Source organism: Castor canadensis, chromosome 2, assembly GCF_047511655.1.
Source record: "Castor canadensis chromosome 2, mCasCan1.hap1v2, whole genome shotgun sequence".
Taxonomy (NCBI): Eukaryota; Metazoa; Chordata; class Mammalia; order Rodentia; family Castoridae; genus Castor; species Castor canadensis.
This window is the reverse complement of record NC_133387.1, coordinates 148,822,891-148,849,237: the sequence shown is the minus strand read 5'-3', so window position 1 is coordinate 148,849,237 and position 26,347 is coordinate 148,822,891. Positions and strand designations below refer to the sequence as shown.

Sequence of the window (26,347 nt, the reverse complement as noted above, 5' to 3'; positions counted from 1 at the left end):
AACTGGATACTTGAAAGAAGTAGGGTACCTAAGCAACTATTCTGCAAGCATTCACTTGACTGAATACTAGCTAAGTTCAAGAATTCTTGGATGATTCAATAAATGGTGTTCAGCAAACCAGACCATTTAATAAATCCAGATTCCCTATTTCATATTATAAGCACATACACAAAACTCCAATTGGATCTAGTATACGTAAAAATAGAAACTGTAAGACCACCAGAAGAAAAAAGTAATGACTATTTATATCACTTTAAAGAATGCCTATATAAACCTAAAACCAAAGCCAACAACCACAAGGGAAAAGGTTGACTTTATTGAATTTATATAGTTACATGCATGCACAAATCTGAAAGGATATATATAAATGTATTCATAGCAATTATCTTTTGGACTGATCTGTAATTTCTAGTGTTTAGCCAAGTGTGCACAATTCATGAGATGGAAATAAAAGCACATACAGTAGAATGGCTTACTCAAACCTAAACAATGATCAAGCTTATTAAATGATAGCATTACACACAAAAACCACATGACTACATAATTTCAAATGATTTTCTGCCACCCTGTGGGGAACTCTACACATTGCAGAACTGAAATAAGTAAAATTTGGAACTATGAAAAATCTGTAACTGAAAATTCCTTTCCTAACCCAAGTTGTTTAGCTAAAGCGCTGTCCACTAGTTTTGTTTTCTTTGCCAGCTATTTAAGAAAACTGCTAGGAAGAAAATAATAATAATGTCTATACTTACATGTGATTACAATATGCCAAGCACTATTCTAATACATATATATACTTTGATATAAGTACTTCATCTTACAAAAACCCTGAGGTAGGCATTATCCCCACCCCACTCCCATTTTATAGATGAGGCACAGAAAGTTTGACCATCGTTAACAGTGAGCAAATTCAGGTAGCTTCTCCAAAGTGTTGCATTTTGGGCTAAAGATTTTAAGAAACCGACTTTCCCATTTCCTAATAGAATTACCCAAACAGTTGACTGCTGAGCCTTTGTAAGGGTTGAGTATATGAAACTTCTAAGAGGAATTAAGATTTCTCCAACCTAGTATTTCCTTGAAGCTGTAGAGCAGAGTTACTTCTCAAAGTATGGTCCCCACATGGGGACCCTTCAGAGTACTGTTTGTTACTGATCCACAGCGAGAAAAGTTCAGACATTGAGGTCCTTCGCATTTTTAAAGATAATTTTATGTCTGTTGACTCTTGATGATAAAGTGTTGACTTGACTTCATATATCTTTTTTTCATTTTTGTTATTTTATTTCACCAAGGTATGATCCACAACTAACTAGAAATTCAAAACGAATAAATAAAATACTTCCCGCAGACGGAGAGACACTGCTGGGGAACTGAAGCTCCTCACCCAGGAGAGTTTTAACCAAACTCTTACGGATTCTTCTAAAGTCTAGCTTCCCCCAAATAAGCCATCGGACATTTTCCCTCCCGTCGTCATTTCATCCACTTTTTAATACACAGTTATTGAAAGGAGCAAATAAAAAAGCAAAGAGAAGCTACAAATTGCTCCTTGAAGTAGCCAGCAGACAGACGACTCCGCGAGGCAGAATGCCTGAGGAAGTGCATAAGCCTCAGAGACGCCTCTAATAAGGCGTCGTCGCCAGGGCCCCAACCAGCTGGAAGGAAGCACGCATGCGCACGCGCGGAGAAGGCGGGGGACGTTGTGGGCTGGAAGCAGACGTAACGCCTACGCTTCCGCCCGCTGCGGCGCCTGGAGCAGGTCGGGGGTGGTCACTTCCGCCGGAGTAGCTCACTGCGTCCGGGTCAGCCACTGCCGCTGTTCTTTGCAGTTGCAGCCAGGGGAACTGGGCTGGGGTCTCCACCGTTGACCGAGGGGAGCGGGCTCCGCTCGGCGCCACCTTCTGCGACCTGGCCGTCAGCCCCACATCGCCGGCCTGGAGGGGCGAAGAGGACGAGGGGGCCAAGGCTTCCTCCGGGGTGAGTGCGGCCTGGGAAGGCTCGGCACGGCGGGTGTGCGCTGGGAAGAGGCCGGGGGGCGCGCGCCTACGCCAGCTAGGGAGAGGAAGCAGGGAGAGGTCGTCTGTTGATCTGCGTCCCGCTTAGGTCCGCCCTGGACCTGACTGTAGCTTTTGCCAACCTTGTCCTACCCCCCAACCCCACCCCACCCCACCCCACCCCACCCCACCCCACCCGCTGCCCCGGTTCCTTTTCCGTTCTTGGTGGTTGTGCCTGGCATGGGACCTTCCCGCTTCTCCGGTTCCCCCACCCTAGCCTGGGTGCGGTAACGAGCCACATTGGTTCCGTATTTATGTCCAGCGTTCGTCCTGGTGCAGAACAAAGAAACTTGGGCTTCTGGTGTACCCTGGAGCCTCGGGAGATAGACACGGAAACAGCATAAGTAATCAGGGCTTTAATGGACCTTCCTGTGCCAGCTAAAGCAAATATAGGGTGTGTACATGAAAAGCTGGCTCCCTGCATGTTTTCAACACTTTTCTCTTTAAGTCCTGGCAAAAATGATAGGCATTTCCCGGATGCATCTAGTGTCACTGGAGAACTACTAGGTTAAACTCCTGCCAACTCAGAAATTTATTTGGGTTTTGATGACGTTGTTTTGAAACTTTTGTAGTGGCATTGGTGTGTGCACCGAGATAGTCGTAGTGCCTGCCATTTAGGTAGTTGAATGAAGTGTGCGATTGCATTTTATCGTTACTTTTTAAGTCCTCGCCTTTGTTTTAATTAGAATTTTTCCCTGATGCTTAATTTATTATCTTCAATTAAGCGCACTTGCTTTGTGAGAATTTCTGGGAGTGTAGAAAGAATTCTGTAATTTGTGAGTGGACATATTTCCTCAAAGTTATAACTGATGTTAACCAATTAAGTTATCCTAACTTGAAGTTAGCAAGTTGGGTTTGTTTTGTTTTTGGTTCTCTTGCACAATTTTCCCTTAGTCCTTGTTATTTCACATTTCCTGTAATCTCCTGTGCAGCCTAATTATTGTTGGGCTTAGACAGGAAGTGTGAAAGACCACTTCTTCATACCAGACCTGTGATGGTCTTTAGGAATTGAAGGACCTTTGAAGCTAAATGTAACTAAATCTGGCATTACAGAATTAGTTCTGTAAAACGTTGCCAGTGAGTGGAGACAGTGTGCTGTATTAGAAACAGTTCTAGTCTAGATCTGAGAGCCAAGATGTTATTTGCCTCGTATACAAGATAAAGTGGGAATAATAATATCAATGTTAGTGGGAATAATAATATCAATGTTCTATAGCTCACAGACTTGGTTGAAACATGAGGTGTTGGGTGTAAAAGTAAATAGTAAATGTGAAAAGCACTGAGACAGCGGTTCTGTTCAGTAATGCTTGATAGAAGTGGTGAGGGAAGAGGGCATCTGAGAAAGAAAATGATAAATTAGCCTTTGCTAACACATTGGAACTTACCTTGTTCAGCTTACATTATATACGTCTGAACAGTAATATTACAAATAGTCATAATTTTATAACCAATATTTATAACTCTATAATAACAGTGTTAGAGATCAAGTATTAGGCTTTAGTTTTCTTAAAGGTATCAGAGCGTCTCCAAGATGTTCTGCATCCAGATGGTTTAATGAATGTACCTCTTATGGATGGTATAGTCATCCTGTGCTTTATTTTCACAATTTTGAGAGAAGTTGACACGATTCTAGTTTTTCTTTAAGTTTTGTTTTAATATTTCTGATAGAGCCATCTCATTTTATTCTTAAAACATAACACACAATAATTCCCTTAAGGGAGCAAAAGCAACCATGTAGGATTTTTCTGGGGATGTTTTAATGATCTTCATAAACATAGAGACTGTTCATAAAAGGGTGAATGTAAAGATTTTAGATGAAACTTTTAGTTACATGAGTAAGTGCTTTCATACTGCCAACTGTAATTGATTGAACTATGTTAAATGTCATAATAGAAAAATTGTAAGTTACAGTCTAGACAGTTCCATAATGTTTAATTTTTGTTTATTTTGCTAAGCTGTTTCTGAAATTCCCCTTCATCATGGTTGGATTTACCACCACACCTCCCCTCTAAAGCTGTGTCCATTATCTCCTTTATTTTTAACCTTTATTTTTAACTCAATGAGGTCAAAAACTTCATTTCTTCATGACCATGGATAACTAGCATAAGTAAGGGTGTGCTACCAGGCTATCTGGAAATCAGATTATTTCTGCTATATTAGATTATTTTTAACAAGTAGCATGTTAAAGTGTTCTCCATTTTAAGTGTTTTTTTTTTTTAATTCTATGGACAAAAAATGGGAAACATACTCAGTTAACTTGTGAGTCAGCAATATCCTGATTTCCTTCAAAGTAATTGTGCCTATATTAACTCCTTTCTTGTTTGTTTCCTGTTCTTTCAGCTGCTTGGTGATAAAGTGCTTCCAAGAACAGAATTCTCTGAGTTGTTGAAAATTATTTTTATCTACCTAGTGTACTTTTCCTCAAATTTCTTGATGAAATGGCAGAGTTCATCTGTTCATTATCTCTCCTTTGTTTTAGTAGCTTAATTAATCATCTTCCAAATTCAGTATCCATGGCAATATACCGAGGTATATTGACATCACATGATTCAATATATTAGAGTAAAAGTTTCATTGGCTGAGAGCTGAAGATGTTGGACTTCCTGGGTTTAAAGGTGCTATCAAATGACAAACTTGTTCCAGTGGTAAAACAGCCAACAAACATGGTTTTATCTTACAGTTTCAAAAGAGAAATATTCCCTCTTAAAAAAAAAGAATTTTACCAAAAGGAATTATATAGCATGTATGTGAACCTCCCACAAAATATTTCCATTACAGTTTTTAGGGGTAAAGCATAATAGGAATTCTATTAATTTATAAAGCAAAATAAACCCAAGAGGCTTCACAAAAGACTTGCTCTATAGTACCCTATCTTCCAGTTAAATATGTATCCATTTATTGTTATAGGCCTGTAATGTGCCAAACACTGTGCTAGGTGTTGGGGACGTATTGGTTGTGACCAGTGTTTTGAGAACGACATCTAGAACATTGTGATTTTTTTTTTCCTGTATCCAATAGAAAGGTGAGACAAAATAATGGGAAGGTTTTCTGATTTTTTAATATAGAGAGATAATTTTGTTCACTTACAGTAAGAACCAAAGACTTGTGAAGACTTAATATTAACTCTAGTGAGTTTTTTTTTTAATTTTTTCCTCTATAGAGAAATGTTGCTATCCAAAAAGCAATCTATGAAGTGATCGTTGAAGATGGATGTTAATTAAATGCTATATATTAGAAATAGAGAAACTACTAAGTAAGATTATTTTAAATGGGTTTTTTTTTTCATTAATTTCTCAGAATCGCCTGGCTCAGTGTTTTCTCAGAGAATTAAAAATGCCTTACTCCTATATATAACTAAACTACTTTTTCTAAGTAAATATTTTGGTTAAGAAAAGTCAGCATCTAATTTTTTTGTGTGTGCTAATGAGTAGATCTTTAAAAATGTAGACCTTTTAGAAGTGTTTGAAGCCATCCCAAATGTAAGTAAATACTCAAACTGGAGGAGCTGCTTCCAGTCTTGACAAATATTTGAATTTAGCACTTCAGGATATTTCCATTGTAATTTTATTGTTCTGGAACATAATTTTTTTGTACAACTTTGTGTATCTTTTGAGGACTGTTAATGACAAGACAGATAAGAATAATAAAACATAACTATATCTTTGTTTCAGAAACCCAGTTGATGTGATGTGAATAGTTAGTATAATTTTATAAGTATTTTTTAAATTACACATGTATAGTTTTAAAAATTCAAATAGTGTAGAAGGATGTATTGTGAAAACTGTAGATTTGCTATTACATGAGTCATTCTTCCCATACCACCCTCTTTTTCTCTTCGACTGGTGTCACCCACTTATAATGTTGTTTTAGTACTTCCAGTGATACTACATGCTCTTGAGGAGTATGTGAAGCTGGGTGTGGTGGTACACACCTGTAATCCCAGCCCTCAGGAGGCAGAGGCAAGAATATCACAAGTTTAAACCAGCCTGGGCTGTACATCAAACCTGTCCCAGAAAAAGGAAGGAAAAAATGTATTGCTGCTTCTTTTTAATAACTTCATCTACTGACTCACTGTAATGTAAATGAATTGTATATGTAATGTAAATAAATTACTCATTTATACCTCTTGTCCATTATACTTGTCAATATTTTTGTGACACTGTTCACCAATTGAACTTCATCATTTGTTTCTCTGTCTCTTGTTTATTTTTGCAGTACTGGGGCTTGAACTTTGGGGCCTTCACCTGGAGCCACTCAGGTAGCCCTTTTTGTGATGGGTTTTTTTGAGATAGAGTCTCGTGAACTATTTGCCCAGGCTGGCTTTGAACTGTGATCCTCCTGATCTATGCCTCCTGGCACCAGCCCTTTTTTTTTTTTTTTTTTTTTTTTTTTTTGCCAGTACTTAGCGCCTTGTACCATTTGTACCACTTCCTTGACCCTCTTCAAATAGGGTCCTGCTCTGCCTCTGAAGTGCTGGGACTATAGGAATGCATTGCCACACTTGGCTGTTTACTTTTATTTCTTGCCACTACCTAAATTTTTATATGTAATTTTTGATATGAAATAACATTTTAAATCACAACCAGACACAGTGTGTATACATGCAACTGAAAACATTTTTTCACCCAATAATATCCTTACTACAAGAAAAAAAGTTTCAACCCAACAGTTGGTTTTATGAGCAGACCACTGAACTAAAAGCTCTATGGTTGATAGAGTAGAAGGATGAACTACCTTTTTGACAGATAAAAAGTAAACTGAAAATCAAGTTATTGTCAAGTTCTTTTCCTCTTCACAGGACATTGGCTCCCTGGATTATCAGGAGTTGGAAGTTGACATCGAATCCAGGTTGAGGATGGAAGGTGTGGAGCTGAAAGAGGAATGGCAAGATGAAGATTTTCCCATGTGAGTAATGTTTTTCAGTGAAAACAGATTTAGAACAAGACTTCAGAATTTCCTTTTTAAGATACCACTTAATGGGCTGGGATGTAGCTCGGTGGTACAGCGCTTGCCTAGCATGCGTGAGGCCCTGGGTTCTATCCCAGCACCAAAAAAGAAAACACAAAAAAAAAAAGATACCACTTAATGAACAGTAGGCTTCTTTTAAAAAAAAAAACCAGTATTACAAGGTATCATTTAATAATAGAACATTCCTTTCCAATGATTAGAATAGCTCTTATGTATCTCGTTTTCTATCCAAATATATTTGTAATCTATAATTTTTTATATTTGTTTTGATTATTTAAGTTTCATTAGTTTTGTCATAAAACAGTGCTTTAATGAGTAACTCCTAGAAGGGAGCCTTTAGTTGTCTATATAAAAAATTTTAATTTTTGTGGGATTTTTTTCCAAGAACATAAACAAAGTTCTTTTTTATCATCTGATCAGACACCTGGATACATTTGCAAAGGCACACCATATATTTAATGATGCTTCCATTCCATCATGGTCACAAGACATCCCAGCACCCAACAAGCACCTTAGCAATTAGAGTGTGTTTTCACACACTCCAGTGGCTTGAGTCATTGTAATACAAGAGGATCAGGTTTTTTGGTGGTACTAGAGCTTGAACTCAGGCCCTCATGTTTGCTAAGCAGCATGTACTCTCCCTCTTCAGCCACTCTGCCAAGCCCCCAAACTCAGAAGAATTATAGCCATCATTACTGTACTCTTATGAGTAGAAAATAGCTCTATCATACAGTGTATCATGTATCATATTGCAGTCATGCATTTGAATTATATTTGTTTCATAGTTTATAATTTTTACATGTTTTACAGTTGCATAACTATTGCATAAGGAACTTACTAATATCTGTTTATTTGTATTACTTGTGAACTCTGACAAGTCTAAGAATTTTTTTTTTTTTTTTTTAATTTCTGGGTTAAAGAGTACATTGTGTCTTCCAGCCCTTTACCAGAAGATGATAGTATTGAAGCAGATATACTAACTGGACCAGAGAACCAGCCTGGTAAGAACAACCTGTTACTTTCTTTTCAATGAACTTTGTGTTGTTTTTGAACATTTTTGTCAAGAAAAAAATCACTGAGTTTTTATTCCATCATAGCCAAACAATTAATTGAACATTGAGGAAAGCATTTTTGGAATGCTTGAGAAATTTAACTTAACAAACAAAAAAAAAAAACCACCCTTGGTTTTTGGAAATGTTCATAAGAGATGGGAGATCATTTTCAGTACTAAGAAGTGACTATATGTAAAGTCTGCCTCTAAGACATTAATGCCTTACTGATCTCTTGCCATGATGCAGAAACAATAGTGACCAGAATCTAGACTTTGTGAATTGATGCTTTGGAGTTTTGTTTAATGTTTTTCTCAACAACGAAGTGGCTACAAACCAGTGTTTCTCTTATTTATCTTAAGCAACTAAACATTCTTTCTGGGTTTTTTTTTTTTCTTTCTTTCTTTCTTTTCCAATTTCAGACCTAGTAGAAGTTAATGGAAATAAAGTGCGAAAGAAACTAATAGCTCCAGACATTAGCTTGACACTGGATCCTAGTGATGGCTCTGTGCTGTCAGATGACTTGGATGAAAGTGGGGAGATTGACTTAGATGGCTTAGACACCCCATCAGAAAACAGTAATGAGTTTGAATGGGAAGGTAATTATTTCACCATTTCTGTCTGATTGATCTTTGTTAATGAATGTTGTGTGCCTTTACATGTTTTTACAATAGCATTCCCTTTAGAAAATTAGGGTACTTGATAAATCTTAAAATTTATTTAGGAAACCTACTAAAATCCAGTGTGTTAAGGGATTTTGTTTGAAGATGTTATTCCTTTTAAAGTTCACATATTACTAAGATACAAGATTCTGCAAATATTTGAATATGCTATGGGTTATAGTAGATTATACAGGGTTTCTTTTTTCCCTTATTTGCTCCATGCTGTAAAGTTTTGTTTTTTCATGGTTGCTCCAGAAATAATGCTTGAAAATTATAGTATTCTCTTTTTGAGTTAATCAAATGAAAAAAAAGAAACCTTTGAAGAGACATATACCAGGGAATGTGATAAGATTAATTAAGGATTTTCAGAGAGGGAGTTCTGAAGGGAGGTTCGGGAGTTAAGTTTGCCTAATAGTGCTCCACTTTGTGAAAGGACCAACTTGAATTAACGTATACTTTAGCCACCTAACTATACATTATCATTTTAATTATTTGAAATTCCAAGGAACTGGCATGTGTTTTGCTTTGCATGCTGTCTTGAATTAGATAATATATAATTAATACTTTTTTATATATTCCGTCTTTAAACTGATTTTTACTTCAGAGCAGTGTTTACTTTAGTATTTTATCTACAGTAAAAAGTAATATGCTTTATCTTTTGTTCTTTTTTCTTCCCTGTTTTACTGGTTCAATAAAACACACCAGTAATAAGCAATATTTTATAAAGATACTGAAATAGTTTTCTGCCTATGTGTTTTGTCTCTTCTTTCTTTAATGCTGCTGTAGTCATTTCCTGGAAGGATATTTTCCGTTAACAGCTTTGTCTGGAAACAACTAACATGCAGTAGGTTCCCCCTCCCCCTCATCTGTTGGTAAGGACTAAGATACTAAAATTTTGAAAATCATTACTTCATAAAAATCTGCTAAACTGCAATCTGCAAACATAAATTACACTTAATCATCGGTGCTTTGGCTAATGTTAATTTAAATAAACTTTGCATGTATTCTTCAGAATGAAGAATGAAATGAAAAATGATCATTAAGTAGTTAACCACTTTCTATCTTATATTAAAATGTTTAGAAATAAATTTATGTGCTAAAAAAGAGTTGGCTGTCAGTTGTAGTAACTCTTAAAGGAGACTCTCAAAAGGCATTCTGGAGCCACTGTAATAAGATTTTGATGGCTCTGTGAAATATCTTTTCCGAATTTGTGGATACACATTGCGCTGTGTAAGTGCTTTGTTGAATTGGGCAATAAGAAAGGTTTTAGAAAACTGATTTCCAAAGACAACGAAGAGGCCTTATATTAAGTAAGAGTAAGCCTTTTCCTGTATTATGAAACAGGTATTTCATATTGCATAGAAGGCATAATGAAAATTCTCTTAAATGGCTGTAGTCCAGCTATTTCGGAGACTGAAGCAGGAAGATCACTTGAGCCCAGGAATGTGAGGCCAGCCTGGACAGCAGCATAGTAAGAGATGCCATCTCAAAAAAAAAAAAAAAAAAAAAAAACTCTGAATAATCTAGATAGGAAAGTGGTTAACATATAATTTGATTTTTATTGCATAAATAACAGTTTGTGATTCAAAAACCTTTTATTTTAACAGATGATCTACCAAAACCCAAAACTACTGAAGTAATTAGGAAAGACTCAATTACTGAATACACAGCAGCAGAAGAAAAAGAAGATGGACGACGCTGGAGGATGTTCAGAATTGGAGAACAAGACCACAGGGTTGATATGAAGGCAATTGAACCCTATAAAAAAGTTATCAGCCATGGAGGTAAAAGTTATTGAAGATCCTTCAGATTTGTTAGTGTAATACCAGAAGTCTAAATGCTTGTTTATAAAATACCCCTAAAAATACTACGTAATTTTGAAAGAATAAGAAACATTTCTCATTCTCATACCATTTTAGAAATAAAACAGATTTGAAATAAAAGGATAAAAACCTACATTTAAAAAAAATGTTAATATATGTATATAGTAAGTTCAAAAACTACAGAAGAGTTTATTGTGGAAAAAAGTCTCCCTCTCACTGCTGTCTTTCACCACCTAAAGCTGTGGGTTTACTTTTCTCCTTTGAATGCATTTATAACTCATACACAGTGAAATGCTCTGGTTTGAAGTACATACTTACATGAGTTTTGAAATACACCTCTTTAACTATATGCCCATGTATATAATTCACACTCCTAAATATATAAAACATTTCATTGCCTTAGAAAATTCGCAAAATTGCTGGAACATTGTTACACAAGTCTTTTCTTGAATATTGGTACAACTGAACTTAAACTGTAATTCTTAATTTATCTTAAAACCCTAGACAAATGACTTGATTTTCGCAGAGACCTAGTTCATTCCACAGTATCTATGGAATAGCCACTTTGCATATTTATGGAATATACAGAAATAAAACTTATTTTGCATAGGAAATTTACAAGTCAAATAGGAAAGCTATGTAAGTACAAGTTAAAGTTTGTATGAGTCTGAACTATCACATAATAGAAGTGTACCTCAGCACAATGCATAGTTTCAATAATGTCTTTGGCAGTCAAAATTTAGCTCATTCTGTTGTGTTAACTTCAGTCCTAACACTGACCAGAGGGGCAGATAGGTCCAGTAAACTTACTTGATTTTCTCACACAGAATCATTTCCACTTAATTTACTCTCTGCCACATGCCTTCCCCTGCTTATTTCTGCATTCTTCATTCATCTGAAAGCAAATCACTTGAATATTTGCAGTTATACTCTTCTGCCTAATTTAATCTTATTCAAATGAAGAAAACAGGATAATCTGTAGATTAGAAGTCCACAGACACACTCTTTCAGATAGTACACAGAAATCAAGTGAGACCTGCCTCTATGGTTTCAACCTCATATCTTTCAGAAACAGTACTTTATTTTTCTTAGGAATCTTATCCTGTTGGATTGTCTATCACACTTAATATGTTTTGTGACTGATTCTAATGTTCTCGAAATGTTGGGATCTTTTCACTTCATGTCTATAAACAGTAGAAATGACATAATGCAAAAAAATCTGAGTATTGCATTTCCTATTGTTTTCTTCACCAAGAATTATATCAGAGATGTGATCTTTTCTTATAATACTTCTAAATTATTTTTTAAGGAACACCTACTTAAGCAATAAATTGAACAAGAATGCTTTATTTTAGATGTTACATTATATCTGCATAGATTATTATCACTGTTATTTGTCTGCTTGCTAAAATATGGCTGGCTTTTTTTTAACTGTGCTATTAAAGTCATTTTCTGTGAACCATACAGATACCACCTAAAAATGTTTTAGAATAAAATCATGCTGGTATTTTTATCTTTAATTTCTTTTTTAGGATATTATGGAGATGGATTAAATGCTATTGTTGTGTTTGCTGTCTGTTTTATGCCTGAAAGTGGTCAGCCTAACTATAGATACCTAATGGACAATCTCTTTAAGTAAGTATTTCTTAAAGACTTGGGCAGAATTAGACCTCTGCATTAAGGAAACATGAACTTAAGCTGTGTAAAAATTATAAATAATCCTAGTTCTGAATCCAAGTCCTTATTCTTTGGCATTGTGAAACTGTTGTTTTCCACTTCAACATAAAAATTGACATTTTCAAAATTTGAAGATATTACTCAGATGATTTATTACAAATTCTTTATTTTACTTTTGCAGACACATTAAAGTGGCTTTCACTTCAAAATAATATAGCTAAATTACATTTGTCCCTAGAAACCCAGTATTATGAGCTGACTTGGTTCTCTTACATTTCCACAGTCATTCCATTTATCAGATTAGCATAGTTCTTAAAAGTCTTTATTGTGGAAATTTTCAAACATAATACAGAAGTGATGAGAAGTACTTCAAATCTTCATGCATCAGTCACCCACTTCAGCAATTATCAATTTATACTTCATTCCCACTGTCTCCCTGCTGTATAATTTTGAAACAAATCCTGGACATTGTTTCATTTAATTTTTAAACATTTTAGTATGTATCCTGAAAAATAACCTAATGTTTTAAATAATCATAATATCAGATAATATAGTTTTAAATTTTTAATTGTGTTTGCTGTCATTTTGGGGGAGAACAGGGAATTGTATTAATTTGGAGAAGTTTTGCACAGTGGTATTTAAAGCTTATACCTAATTGTTTTTACAGATATGTTATAGGCACTTTGGAACTGTTAGTAGCAGAAAATTACATGATAGTTTATTTAAATGGTGCAACAACTCGAAGAAAGATGCCCAGTCTGGGATGGCTCAGGAAATGCTACCAGCAAATTGATAGAAGGTAAGGTGAAGATTGTTCTTCATTGTTCCTTATTCCTGCAACTTATACCTTGGGAAAGGATGGATGGAGAATGTAATACATTTCTTGTCACATTTTAAGTTTGCCTAATTTATAGTACTTGGCATATTTTGTTTCTTAAAGATACTCATTTAGCTGTAATTTTTCTTTGGAACAAATTCTGGAAGTGTATTCTCCTGGGAACTAGTTATCCATAATAATTGGAAGAAATTTAACCTTCCAGTTGGTTTGATTTGTGCCATGCCTAGTTTAACCAACTATACCTGTTAGGAGATTTCTCTTCATATCTAAATTTTGACATTAGCTAGCTTTCATGTATATGTGTTCATGATGGTCATTTTTTTTATGTATGAAATATGCATGGTAAATAACTAATTTTACTTGATCATTTAAAAAGAAGAGGTCTGGGATAATGCCTCTCGAGAACCGTAGAGTTTTCAAGACTAGTTATTAGATCTGATTCATGTTGTTTATTATTTTAGTCATCTCTGTTCCCACCTATCTGCCTGGTTAGTGCCTATCATGGCGTTGAAATTAGTACCTACCAACTTCTCCCCAGTGTTGAAAATGAGAATAGTTTACTTTTTATATTCAGTATTGGCTTCTTTCCCTGGTTGACAGAGTCCTAAAGACAAGTGAATGTATGCCAGGAGACATAAATTTGGCTAAGTGAAGTAAAGTTTTATTTCATAGCAGTAGAAGGGACCATCAAAATTCAAGAATGCATTTTCTTGTCTTCAGGAATATCACACTTAAATGAGGACTTTTGGGTGGCAGTTCTCAATGATTTGTGTAAGCCTTCACATACTTATTGATCACTTAACTTAGAATTAATATTAGAATTTGTTGAAATTTCTAAATTTTCTTTTTTTTTAAACTCCAGGTTACGGAAAAACCTAAAATCTCTAATCATTGTACATCCCTCTTGGTTTATCAGGACTCTTTTGGCTGTTACAAGACCATTTATTAGGTAATTGTCTAAGAGCCCTTGACTTTTAAAAACAAAAATAATCATTGTATAAATACCTTGTCAGATATATTAAGGTAATTGTTTTTATTTTCTTCCCATAGCTCAAAATTCAGCCAAAAAATTAGATACGTCTTTAATTTGGCAGAACTAGCGGAACTTGTTCCCATGGAATATGTTGGCATACCAGAATGCATAAAACAGTATGTTTTCCTTTATTTCTTTAATTATATTAGATCTTTATATTTTGATGTGCAAGAGATAGTATTTTTCAATTCTTGTTCTTTGTTCATATATTTTTAACAAGCTTTTTTTCTTTTTATTTGTAACAAAGAAATAGAGGACAAAGCTTTTATGCCATGCCTTCTCCATAAGTCACCATTTTCTTCAGCCTATCAATTGAAGTACTAGGAGAAGTGATTTCAGATTATGATTTACTTTATATTTTTAAAGACTTTGTAATTTAAGAGATGATAGCTGATTGATTGGACAGTGCTAAGGAGCATTCTCCAAACTTGAACATCTTGCTCTCCAAATCAGCCTAACTTAATATTTTCCACTGAGTAGAATTTGTTCGTTACCAAATTCATTTCCATCTAGCTCCTAAAAAGAGTTGGTAAAAAGCTGTTAACATAAATACTTGAGCATCACAATGCTTTTATGTAGGGAAGTTCCTTCTGTTAATCTGAGGTTTGAGTGTTTATGGAAGCCAGATTTAGTAAGTCAGCTTTTACTTTGTACATAGTGTGTTAAGTATTTCATGTTAAACAGTTGTGCCTGCTAACTTAAGTTTCTTTTTAGTACCAGTTTTTGGTTTTGGGGGTTTTTTTTCTTTTTAGTTTCTGTTAATCTCATAACATGTATTTACTGAAATAACTCTTCCCTACCAAGGTATGAAGAAGAAAAGTTTAAAAAGAAACAAAAAAGGTATATGCACACCTTGACTGGGTTGCATCTAGACTAGTCCATTTGCATTGCACACACTAACTCTTCTTATTGGTTGGTTAGCTTGTAGACAAAGATACTAGCACTTGTAAATATAACTATACCCCAATATCCAAATACAGGGTGAACCCAAAGTTCCCTGATGCTGAATATGACTTGGATTCACCCTGTTTTAATACCATATATAATTCCTACTCTTTTCTTGCTGGTCTGGTCACTGATGGTGAAACCAGAGAAATTACAAAACATACTATTTAAAATACAAACTGCTATTTTAAAAGCTAACTATTTCACCACTTTCTTTAAATCTCTAAGTTGTGCTTTTGAAATATTTATGCAGGGCTGGGTATACAGTACAACTGGCCTAGAATGTGCAAGGCCCGACTTCAGTCCCCAGAAAATAAAAAAAAAAAACAGAACTTCTTAGTTCTGGTGGTGCTGGCCTATAATCCCAACGCTTGGGAGGCTAAACCAGGAGGCTTGCAAGTGGAGGCCAGTGGGCAATTTAGCAAGACCATGACTCCAAAAAAAAAGAAAAATTTTATGCAGAATTTTTAAAGGATTAAATTTATTTCTGTGGGGTTAAGGATTATATTTGCAATGCGTATATTCTTTGGCTAACCAACATTAATTTCCTTGTATGCTTAAATTAAATAGCCTGCTAACCAGTCAAATTTTACATGTGATAAAATACCTAAAAGTTCAATTTAATAGTTAAACACCTGCTTCCCATTTTAAATTTAATTTTGAATACTTCTGCTTTGAACATAACAACCTATTTATAATATATTGGCATAGAAGATGAAAGGCAAAGGTATAAATTGTTTACCTGTTTATATAGTAAGTTTGGAAAGTGTAGGATTAGGATCTGATTTCATTCTTTGTTAGATTTTTGAGACAGGGTCTCACTCAGTAGCCCAGGCTGGCTTCAAACTCAGTGATCCTCCTGCCTCAGCCTCCCAAGTGTTGAGATTCCAGCTTGTTAATAGATTTTTAAATTTTTGATAGTTAACAAAACATAGCTAAGATTAAGGTGAGAGATTTATACGTATTATTTTTTCACCATCTGTAGAACCAACTATAACTGTTACTGGAATATTTTTAAACTTTAAACGTACTTTGGTTCTGTTGGTGAGTGAGATTTCAGTACCCCTGGTTTAGTAGAATCATAGTTTTACATTTCTCTGTGATACTTTACAGTTTAACCAACACTAACAGAGATGTGGACAGTGATTTTAGACCATGCAGATTTCTCATTCCTGGGACTGGCAGAGTGGCTCAAGTGGAAGAGCGCTCACCTAGCATGTGTGAAGCCCTGAGTTCAAACCCCCGTATCATCAAAAAAAAAAATTTTTTTTTTGTTTTGATTTCTCATTCCTTTCTAGGCATTGTTATGCATTTGCCAGGCAAGTGACTAAAATTTAAAACCTGTAATTGTAGAATATTTTGAAGCCAGCTACTTCCTGAAGGTGCCCTTTGTTGATGAAATGTACTTCATGCTGTCTTTTTTTTTTAAGTTTTTAGCATTTAATTAACTGTCAAAAGTTAATTTAGGCATCAGAAAAAAAGTCAGATTCATATTTTTTATTTAGATACATTGTTTGAAACTCTCTATTACTTTATCTTAAATTTTGTTTTTCACTTTTGCATGTGTTTCACCTTAAATAGGATTATTATACCTATCTTCCCGGTTCTTAGTGTTGATACAAAGCTCTTTTAGCTTTAAAAAATACTAAATCCTTGTCAGTTCAAGAATGGTAAGACTGAATTTTTTCAATTAAATTTAAATATAGTAACATGTTTTTAAAACCAAAACTTAGGGAAGCTTAACATGTCCATGACAAAGCACTGGTGTTTTAGTGTTGGGGTATAGCAGTTTTAAATGTTTCCAGTGTTTCTTTCAACAGCATGTGTGGCCATGCAAGTATCATGGATTAAAAATGTTTCAGCAGACTTTAAAAAGTAGCTATGGTATTAGCTCATAACACTTTTTCAGATTCAAAAAAGTTACCATTTATATATATATTGCATACCTTATCAGGGGTATGAACCTTTCAAATATTTGATGCCAGTAAGAATATTTTTTAATTTTGTTAATTTGGCTTTACAATAGGCCAGGGCTTTTAGGTCTGATTCACTGATAATCAGGTGATGATAGTAATGGGCGCTGATGATTATACTAATGGAAGTAAGTGTGAAAAGTATTTGCCTACATTGTACCAGATTGTTTTACACATTCCCACATTGGTTATTCAAACTACAAACATAATAGTAATAGACTGTTGCATGTTATATTTGAAGAGTTATCTATAGTTACTGTGTGGAAATTGATGTAATTTTTTTAGTATCCATGTGCCTAAATTTTGATATGACCTCTGTCCAATTTACCACTAATCCAGTGAGATTTCTAATGCACATTTAGGTATTTTTGAACATTAAAATTCTTATGGCTTCTTACTATCAAAATTAATGAAAGGCATTCACAGACAGTGTGCTAGTGATGTCTGGAAAATGACAAGATTTCTGTAAGAATGCAATTCTAATCCTGGATTTAAAAATATTAATTAATCAATTGGGTGCTTTAGTGACATTCCTGTATTTACAATTAACAATATCATTTTTGAGGGAGCTGTATTTCCTTTTGCCAGTTGCTTAGCACTTGGATATCTGCCATAGCCAAGCTACATGTCATGAACTTTTAAGAAGTTTATATGTGTATATGTATAAGTATTTTATAATCTTTAAAGAAACAACATTCACATTTCTTGCCCAGTGTCCTCTTGCCTATAAAAATTCTTTATCTTTCTGGTTGGGGAAATAATTATTTGGTAATCTTTTTACTGTATCTGCTTCCTTGCAAAGCTTTGTTTTTTAACAGAATAATATTCTATACTAAAAGTCATTTTTTTAAAACAAAATTGCTCGGTTGCTGGCGCTTAATCGTCCATGTTTTTCATTAAACAGAGTTGATCAAGAGCTTAATGGAAAACAAGATGAACCGAAAAGTGAACAGTAAGTTTGGCTTCTAGTCCAAACAAAAGTGAGGAATGTGCTGGTGAAACAGTACTGTTTATTGCATTTATAATGCATTTATTGGCTTGTGTTTTACATAATCTGTTAAAAAATTGACTTGACTTTTTCTTGATGGACTTTTTGTACAAGGAACTGTTCACCACAGTATTGTTTGCAAATCTCTTGAATTTAGCTCTTTAATGGCTATAGTGTAATCATTTTGTATTTTATATTGCTAAATAGCAGAGAACTACACTTTATATAAGGCAATTTTGCATTTGTTTATTGAATGATGGATCCATCTTCAGTAAAATATTTATATGCATAAATGGCAAAGGAAAGAAATAATATATTTTTTATGTTTTTGAGCAATATTTTTTAATGTATACCTATCTGTGGAAGAATATGTAGGTAAATAAGACCATAATTTTGTAAAGTGCATGTTAGAATTTTTGTTTTTGTAAATGGTTGAATACATTTCCTGGGTAACTTAGAAAATTAAGTTGCTCTAAGGCAAGGGACAGTTAAACTGATTCTCATGAATATCCAAAGATCATGTTTATAATATAAGTAGATTAGTACCATCTCAAACTTTTCTTCACTTTAATGTATATTCCTTAATTCAAAGGCACAAATACAAGTGCATTGCACACCTTTTCTTTTTGAAGGACAAGTCAAAAAGCCACTTTTAGAACTTTTGAGAGGCTAGAAATTGGGGTTTGTGTGTATGTACATATGGGACATTCTGTCTTCTGGCCCAGAGTCAGAGCTGTTTAAAAAAAAAAAATTCATGGATTTGTTCACCAGTGTGAAAGGAGTTGTGTGTCAGGTGTCAATCGCATGAGTGCATGAGTGCTGTGTAGTATTGCAGAGAATGTAATGAGTATTCACTGCACAGCTTTCTCTAGAAAAATGGGCTGCTTTTGAAACTGTGCTCACTTGTGAACATTACCAAAATGCTTAGAATGTCAGTTATTTGAACTCAGTAGTTATTTGACCTAGTCACATATGGTGTGCTTTTGAGTTTCTATTGAATCATGTGTGATAATACTGTAAATTAGGTTAATACTGAAAGTCTTAGAGCACCATTATATTGTGCTGTTTGGGGTGACACATTTGATACAAACATGTAAACTCCTTGTTTCATTTGTAAGTACCTTTACATCAAAATAAATGTTATTTGTGCCTCCAAACAGACCTTAATTAACTATAAAGTCATCCTAGAACAACATATTGGTCTACTATTGTCATATGTTTGAATTACATATACATATCTAATGAGGTTATATCCTCCATATTTGAAGGTATCCCTTCCTGGAAATTCTTTTATTGGAGTGGCCTAGAGTAGCAAAATTGAAGCAGATTTATTCTCTCCTGTACTGAACACACACATGGCTTTTACCCTTTCATTTTTTAGTGTAAAGTTTCTGTTGTGAAAGGGAATTTTTCTTTAGTCATAAGCTTGATCTGCTAACTTAAATCCAGTTAGGGGAGATGCTAGAGGATTCCCTGAATGAGGTATCCCTTGGCAGCCTCTTAACTTGGATCCAACAGCTATGCATCCTGTACTAATGTCATTACAGTGACATTAAGCCAAAACCGTTATGAAATACTTGCCTGAAACCTGAGAAACACTTTGTGTTAAAGAAGTAACTTAACAGTAACTACCTAGGCATTCCTTCTGAACTTAACCATATGAGAATTATGAATGAAGATCATCTTGGGTTTTATTATGATTAGATAGATACCATACTTGTAGAACATTTTAAGTAGTCTTTCATCTGTATGTCTTTATCTTCTCAAAACGGGCTGACCTCTTTAATAGCACATTAAGTTCTTGACTCTTCCATTTCAAAACTACAAAAAATTTCAACTCTTTATTGTGTTTATTAACTTTTGCTTTTGCAGATACAACTTGTTGCAAAAGGGATGTTTTTCTAAATTTTTTGAAAATGCAAGTAAGCCTATATTGTGTCAGAACATTAAAATTCAGAGTGAACAGCTTGGCAGGGTGGTTCAAGCCTGGTAACCCAGCCCTCAAGAGGCTAAGGCAGGAGGATCATGAATTAGAAGCCATCCTGGGCTACAGAGTGAGACCATGTTTTACAACTTCAGAAGGAACAGTGATAACACTTATTGTAATGACAGGAACACGCTATGAAGTACTACCTTAAGGATACTTGCTTTAACCTATACCTTAATGGAATCTGGTATAGCGATGTGCCCACAATAAGTGTTTTTATTAAGTTTATTTTTAATTTATATCTAACAATTTCCCATATTATTTGATGTTAATTTCCATTACTGATTGAGGTGAAGGTACATTATGTGGGGTTTTTTTGTCTGTCTGCTGGGGTCATGGATCTAATTTCACTGGCTTAATTCAATGTTTTCTTCACCATCTTTGCTACACTTAGGTTCTGAATACCCCCTTTTTATTCCTGTTTGTTTTATAAAATAATTTGATTCCATGTTCTACTTGATCATGTTCCTAAACCAGCACCAATGAAAGTCATGATATTGACGCTACATTTACACATAATAGTCTTGAACTCAAAGGAGTGAAGGGGAATATGAAGAAATACGATTCTAAGTAGAGTTTAGTTAGCACAGTTGAAAGATAAAGGGAAAAAAACCTTTACAAAGAGATTAAAAACTTAGCTGTTACCTAAGATGCCCACTAAATGTGTCCCTCTTAAGGAAGTACTCTATTGGCAGTTGTTGGTACCATTATTTGTATCCAACAGGAAAGTCCATAGCTACATCCAGTATGTGAATAAAGAGAACATGGATTGAAGGAGGAAAAGCTGACTGTTTTTGTGGTGAGAATCCACACTTTCCTCTGTCTCCGTTACAGAAGCAGGTTTGAACACAGTGGATTAGCAACTATAGGGCTCAAATTAAAGTTTGTTACTTCCTTTTTCACAGTTTGTAAACAGTAATGTAGGCTTTCAGAATAGATACCACTATGTAGTGACTGCACTGAATACTGAAATCTGCTGGACAAGTAAATATCTGTACCTAGAATTTCTTCACAGCTCTAGAGTTTTAAAAAGTAAGGAGGCTGCTTTTGGGTAGATTTCCTTCATATATCACATTACTGTTTGGATGTTTATGTGAGTGCTCAGGGAATTTGGATAAGTGATTTAATGCAGAAGTGGCTTGTTAGGTTTCTCTAGTTAATAATAATTAGTATTAGGATATATCTGGCAGAAAAGGCCAGTTTCTTGATCTGTTTGGTAAGACTATATATGTAAGCCTTCTTTTTCCTGTGTGGTCAGTAGAAAATTGTCAACATAGTTTGATCAGATGGAAGGCAAAAAGAGGCTGACAGGTAGAGATGGCTACCCCATTGTATTTTGTTTTCATGCTTGTTTTTTCCCCATCCTATATGGATATTTAAGAAGTGGGTCACAAGCAAATCTTAGGAGGATGGAGTAAATAAGAGGAATTAATGTACTTATAAGTTAGGCCTTTTGGTGTTGAAGAGTTCATCTTGTCATAGGGAATGAAAACTGTGTAGTTTAAGTTACAAGTAGAGGCAAGAACTTAGATTGCATGGGATAGTAAACTGAGGAGGGAAGAGGGGTAGAGTCTATGTAATTTTCTAAGCTAGTACAAAAGAATTGCCTGGGGAAGCCCTTTCTTCACTGTCCTCAAGAAGGAATTTGAAAACATCCCCAAGGAGGCTCAGTAATGTAACTTTCCTTTAAAGTTCTGAATGGTAATTGAAATAAAGTATATTGAAAAGGAAGGACTGACACTAACATTTGAATAGAACAGTTGGTTGCAACTATATATAATAGAGGTAATTTCTTTCATTTTGAGAACTAAGTTTTAAAATGCTAGGAAAAACTCATACACAGCACTTAACAAATCAAGCACCAATTGAAAATCAAGAGTTCAGTGCATTCAAACTAAGCTGTTTGCTTCAAATAGCTCTCTGATTCTTACAAGACTTCTTCTAAGAGGTTAAGACATTTGTATTTGAATTTTCGTGCATTTTCACATTCAGTTTGACAAAGAAAGAACTTGAAAAATACCAGCTACTTGCACTGCACCTGCTGTATGTGGACTTTAACAGTTGCTTAATTTTTATTTACATAAATCTAGCTAGTAGGTGGTGTTCAGGGCCACTGACTTGCACAACCCTTAGAACACTTCACATAGAACACAATTCAGAATTTCTTAGACACTAGTGCACTTTCATATATGTTTCTTTCAAAAATATTTTCATTACCACAGTACATATAATGTCATTTGGGCAAAATTAACTTACTGTGACCTTTTTATTACTATTAGGATGATGTTATATAGTTCTGATGTCTCTGTTCAAGGTGGTGTTGTCCCTGTAAGAAATACTAGGGTTGGTCATGATTTACTAAACAAATGTAATATTTTCTTTTCCTTTGACTTGTTAGGAACACAATAACTTATGTCCTGTTGTGCACATCATTTTTTGCAACGTTAATGAATTTTAATAAATTAATTGAAAGTTTGATTTTGCCTCATTACGTTTCTTTAGTTATGTTATCAAAGTTTTACTGAATTATCGAGTAAGCCTTTCAAGTAATTTCAGATCTTTACTCTTGTTTCTCTTTCTGTGGTCAGGGTACTTCCTATTTTGGGGGGGCTGAAGGGTTCAGTTTGCTTTAGTTTTTAACATTATTTAAACTGTAATCACCTTGTATTTCATAGTTTTGAATTACTTTAGTAGGTAATCCAAGGATGGAATTACAAGAGGCTGAAAATGAAAACATGCATAAATGAGAACTTGTTTAGTCTGTGGACAGGCGGTCGTTGCAGTTGGCAACACTTGTTTTTGCACTCGGCTGCTCAGGAGCCAAAGGGCTGTCACTGTAACTGCAGCCTTCCAACCAGTTAGGATGCCACGCACTGATGTCTAAGGGAATTTGGCAGTATGCAAACTCGAAATACTGATATATTTGACTTGTATATTAGCCACAAGTTTGAAATACAAATTCTCCAAAATTAAAATTATTAAGGAATCAAACTAACACCTTGCCAGGCTACCTTAATCGCAGTCTTGGTTTGAATGGTTAAGTCATTCCCTGCTATCTTCAGAATTCAGTCTTGTTTAGTCTTGCAGTAGTAAAAACCCACACAATACAATGTGAATGCCCGCCTCACATTTTAAATTGTACATGTAATGATGAATCTAAAAATTCCAACCTCCAGAGCGACCCGGTAGCCCTGCTGCGTAGCTCCGGGTGTGAAGGTCCCTCCCTTTCTCACTAAGGAGTGGTGGATGGGTCCTCCCGCCCGCCGTCGTGGGGGTACTTCCGGGTTCCGCGAGCACTTCCGGGTCACCGGCCTGTGGTTTCTGCGGGCTGCAGGAGAGGCTGTCGGCTAAGTGGGCGCCTCCTGTCGGGCTCTTAGCCGCGCCTCTTCTGCGCGTTCGGCAGTGGGAAGCCCGGTCCCCACGGGAAGCGGTGAGTTGGGCCGGGTCAGGCCGGGGAAGCGGAGGTGGGCTCCGAGGGGCCCGGAGGTGGGGACCGTGGCCGCCGGGAGGACGGTGTCCGTCCCCCGTTCCTGTCCCGCGTTGCTGGGCGTTTGCAGTCGTTCTTCCGACTCTGCCGCTGCAAACCCCCACAGAAGAACGAGTTTAGCCTCTAGCAGGACGGGATACTTCGAATTTCCTAAAGTCCAGACCGAGGGGGTGCGTTAAATCTGTGCTGATACCTCTCCTGAAAGATCTGAACACACACGGACGTTTTAGGAGTCTAGGATTAAGGCGACCAATTTTAACAGATGTTTAATACCTCATCGCTGTTTTCTAGATAATTCTTGGGCACAAGATTCTGTCTTCCTACTTTGTAAAATTCTTGTCTCCTGTGGGGGCCGCCCTTTGCCCTTCTTAGCCCCCTCCTCTCCACATGTTATCTTAACGTTTACCTTCAGTTGAACAAATGTTTTACTCTACTCCTTTTGTTTTGGGTACTTGCTGCTTTAGACGCCCAGTTTTCTTTCGGAACAAAACACAAAACTCCATGCCCCATGGAGATCACATTCCATTGGGTGATGCAGTAAGAAAAAATACATATATATATGTATATACACACACATATATATATACACACACATACATATACATACACACATGTATATACACACACATATTATGTAATGTGTTAGAACATGATTGGTGCCATCTGAAAAACTAAGCAAGAATAAAGAGTTTGGGGAAGTTCCACAGTAGATGTGGGAATTGATATTTTAAATATGGTGATCACTTAAGACCTTATTGTGTAGAAACTATTTGAGCAAAGAGAGTTAGCCAAATAAATATCTGGGGAGGAACATTCCAGGCAGAAAGAGCAGCCATCACAAAGGCTCTGCTGTCATGGTCAGGGAAATTGCAAAGAAGCATTTATATCTGGAAAGGCTGTGTGGAAGCTGTGAGAGGTTTGGAACAGAGGAGAGGCAAGATCTGAAAGATCACACTGATTGTGAGTTTGGATTAAAGTGTAGATGGTATGTGTAGAACCCAAGAGAGAGGGAAATCAAGATGCTATGCAATAATTCAAATGACTGATAGTGGCTCAGATCAGGATGACAATATTGGACATGGTGGTTGCATTCTAAATGTATTTTGAAGGTAGCACTTACAGGATTTGTTAGGATGAATTCCAAGATTTTGTGAAAGGCCATAGGAGTATGGTTTTCAACTGTGGCTAGAGATGTTAAATAGGAAATTAGATCTGGGAGTGAGAAGTTTTATGTGGGTGAGTGAATTTGAGAATCATCAACAAAAGTATTTAAAGCCATAATAATGAATATTACTACTAAGGAATGGGTGTAGACAGAAAGTGACAAGTCAAGAGACTGTGTCCTGTGACATGAAAAGTTCAGGGATAATGCCAGCTACTCAGGCAGGGAGATCAGGAGAACAAGCTTCAGGGCCAGCTCAGGCAAAAAATTAGGGGAACTCTATCTCAACCAATAAGCCAGTCATGGTGGTGCCTAGCCCTTTATCCCAGATACTCAAGATGCATAAATGGGAGGATTATGGTTCAAACCAGCCTGGGGGAAAATTTCAGGACCCTATCTGAAAAAGAACTAAAGTGAAAAGGGCTGGAGATGTGGCTCAAGTGGTATAGTGCCTGCAAGCACAAGGCCCAGAGTTCAAACCACAATACCAAAAAAAAAAAAAAAAAAAAAAGTTCAAGGAAAAGAGGATGAACTAGCTATTAAATTAGGGAATAGACTCCAAGGGAAATGCTCTGAGAGCAAAGCAAAAATCCTTCAATAAAGAGGGAGGAGTAATCAGCTGTGTCAGATGATCTGATGTGAGCTGTCACTTTAGCAATCCCACGATGACCATTACCAATTTTTTTTACAGTGCTAGAGTCAAAAGACTACTAGTTGTGTGTTTAGGAGAAAAAAAGGAATGGGAAGCAGTGACTATAGACAGTTCTAAGGAGTTTTTCTACAAAGAGGAACAGACAAATAGAGCATAGGTGTTGGGAAATGAGGTGTTTGCTCTTCTTTTTCCCAGGATGGAAGAAGTAACCACTGGCTTGTTTGCTGATAGGAATGACCAAAGGGAAAACTTTGGTGGTGAGGGAGAGAATAGAATTGTCAGAACAGTATCCTCAAATGAACTAGAGGGGTAGCACCTGATGCAAATGTAGAAAGATTTATTTAGATAAAAACATGTATAGTGACAGACCAGGTAGGAATGTAGAGTAGTAAGGGCATGGATATCAGTAGGTAGTTAAATGTAGTTGTAAAAGTCTGGAAGTTTTCATTGCCTTAGTTTCCTCAGTAAAAATAGAAGATTTTAGGTCCCACTTTAAATATATTTCTAATATTTATATCAATACTTGGACATACCACTAAGTTTTTTATTCACTCAACAAATACTTTTTGAATATATACATACTGTGCACATTGTTCTATATGATAAGTACTAAACAAGTCTCTGGATATCTATTCTAGTGGATAAAGACAGAATAAACACACATAGATCAGCTCAGTTGTTGATATCAATGAAAATAAATCAGTGTAAGGAAGAAGGGAGATAATACGGAACTGAACTATGTAGGTATCTGAGAAGAACATTCACAACAAAAAGAATAGCCAATGCAAAGGCCCTCAAGCAAGAACATGCTTGTCATGTCAAAAAAGAGGACCAGTATGAGTGCAGCAAAGTGAGAAACTGAGTGATAAGGGCAGAAGGGTAGTAGAGTGAAAGTGAAATGTCCCAGAAACCAAGCAAAGCACATCATTTAGGCCTTACAAACTACTGGAAGAACTCTGACTTTTACTCTGGGATGAGAAACTGGTAAGGTAGTCTTAAACAGATGAATGATGTGAAGAAATAGTAAAGATGCACATTTTAATAAATGACATCTA

General features: G+C 35.7%; 1 protein-coding gene across 10 annotated transcripts in view; it reads left to right on the top strand.

Annotated features, from left to right (window-relative positions):
• The first annotated feature begins 1,816 nt into the window (after window positions 1-1,816).
• Window positions 1,817-26,347, top strand: part of Bnip2 (BCL2 interacting protein 2) — a 32,817-nt gene continuing 8,286 nt past the window's right edge. For 2 of the 10 annotated variants that reach the window (XM_074066088.1, XM_074066087.1), the window contains exons 1-12: window positions 1,820-1,971; window positions 6,847-6,953; window positions 7,956-8,017; window positions 8,488-8,664; window positions 10,335-10,511; window positions 12,083-12,185; window positions 12,895-13,026; window positions 13,928-14,014; window positions 14,116-14,214; window positions 14,903-14,938; window positions 17,921-17,968; window positions 19,877-23,421. In XM_074066088.1, the coding sequence (XP_073922189.1) occupies window positions 6,904-6,953; window positions 7,956-8,017; window positions 8,488-8,664; window positions 10,335-10,511; window positions 12,083-12,185; window positions 12,895-13,026; window positions 13,928-14,014; window positions 14,116-14,214; window positions 14,903-14,938; window positions 17,921-17,968; window positions 19,877-19,997 (1,092 nt within the window). In that variant the 5' untranslated portion in view covers window positions 1,820-1,971; window positions 6,847-6,903 and the 3' untranslated portion in view covers window positions 19,998-23,421. Of the gene's footprint in view, window positions 1,972-6,263; window positions 6,307-6,846; window positions 6,954-7,936; window positions 8,018-8,487; window positions 8,665-9,513; window positions 9,572-10,334; window positions 10,512-12,082; window positions 12,186-12,894; window positions 13,027-13,927; window positions 14,015-14,115; window positions 14,215-14,902; window positions 14,939-17,920; window positions 19,200-19,876; window positions 23,422-26,347 lie in introns of those variants that run through there. The other 8 variants (XM_074066086.1, XM_074066093.1, XM_074066092.1 and 5 more) reach the window with 8 other exon arrangements.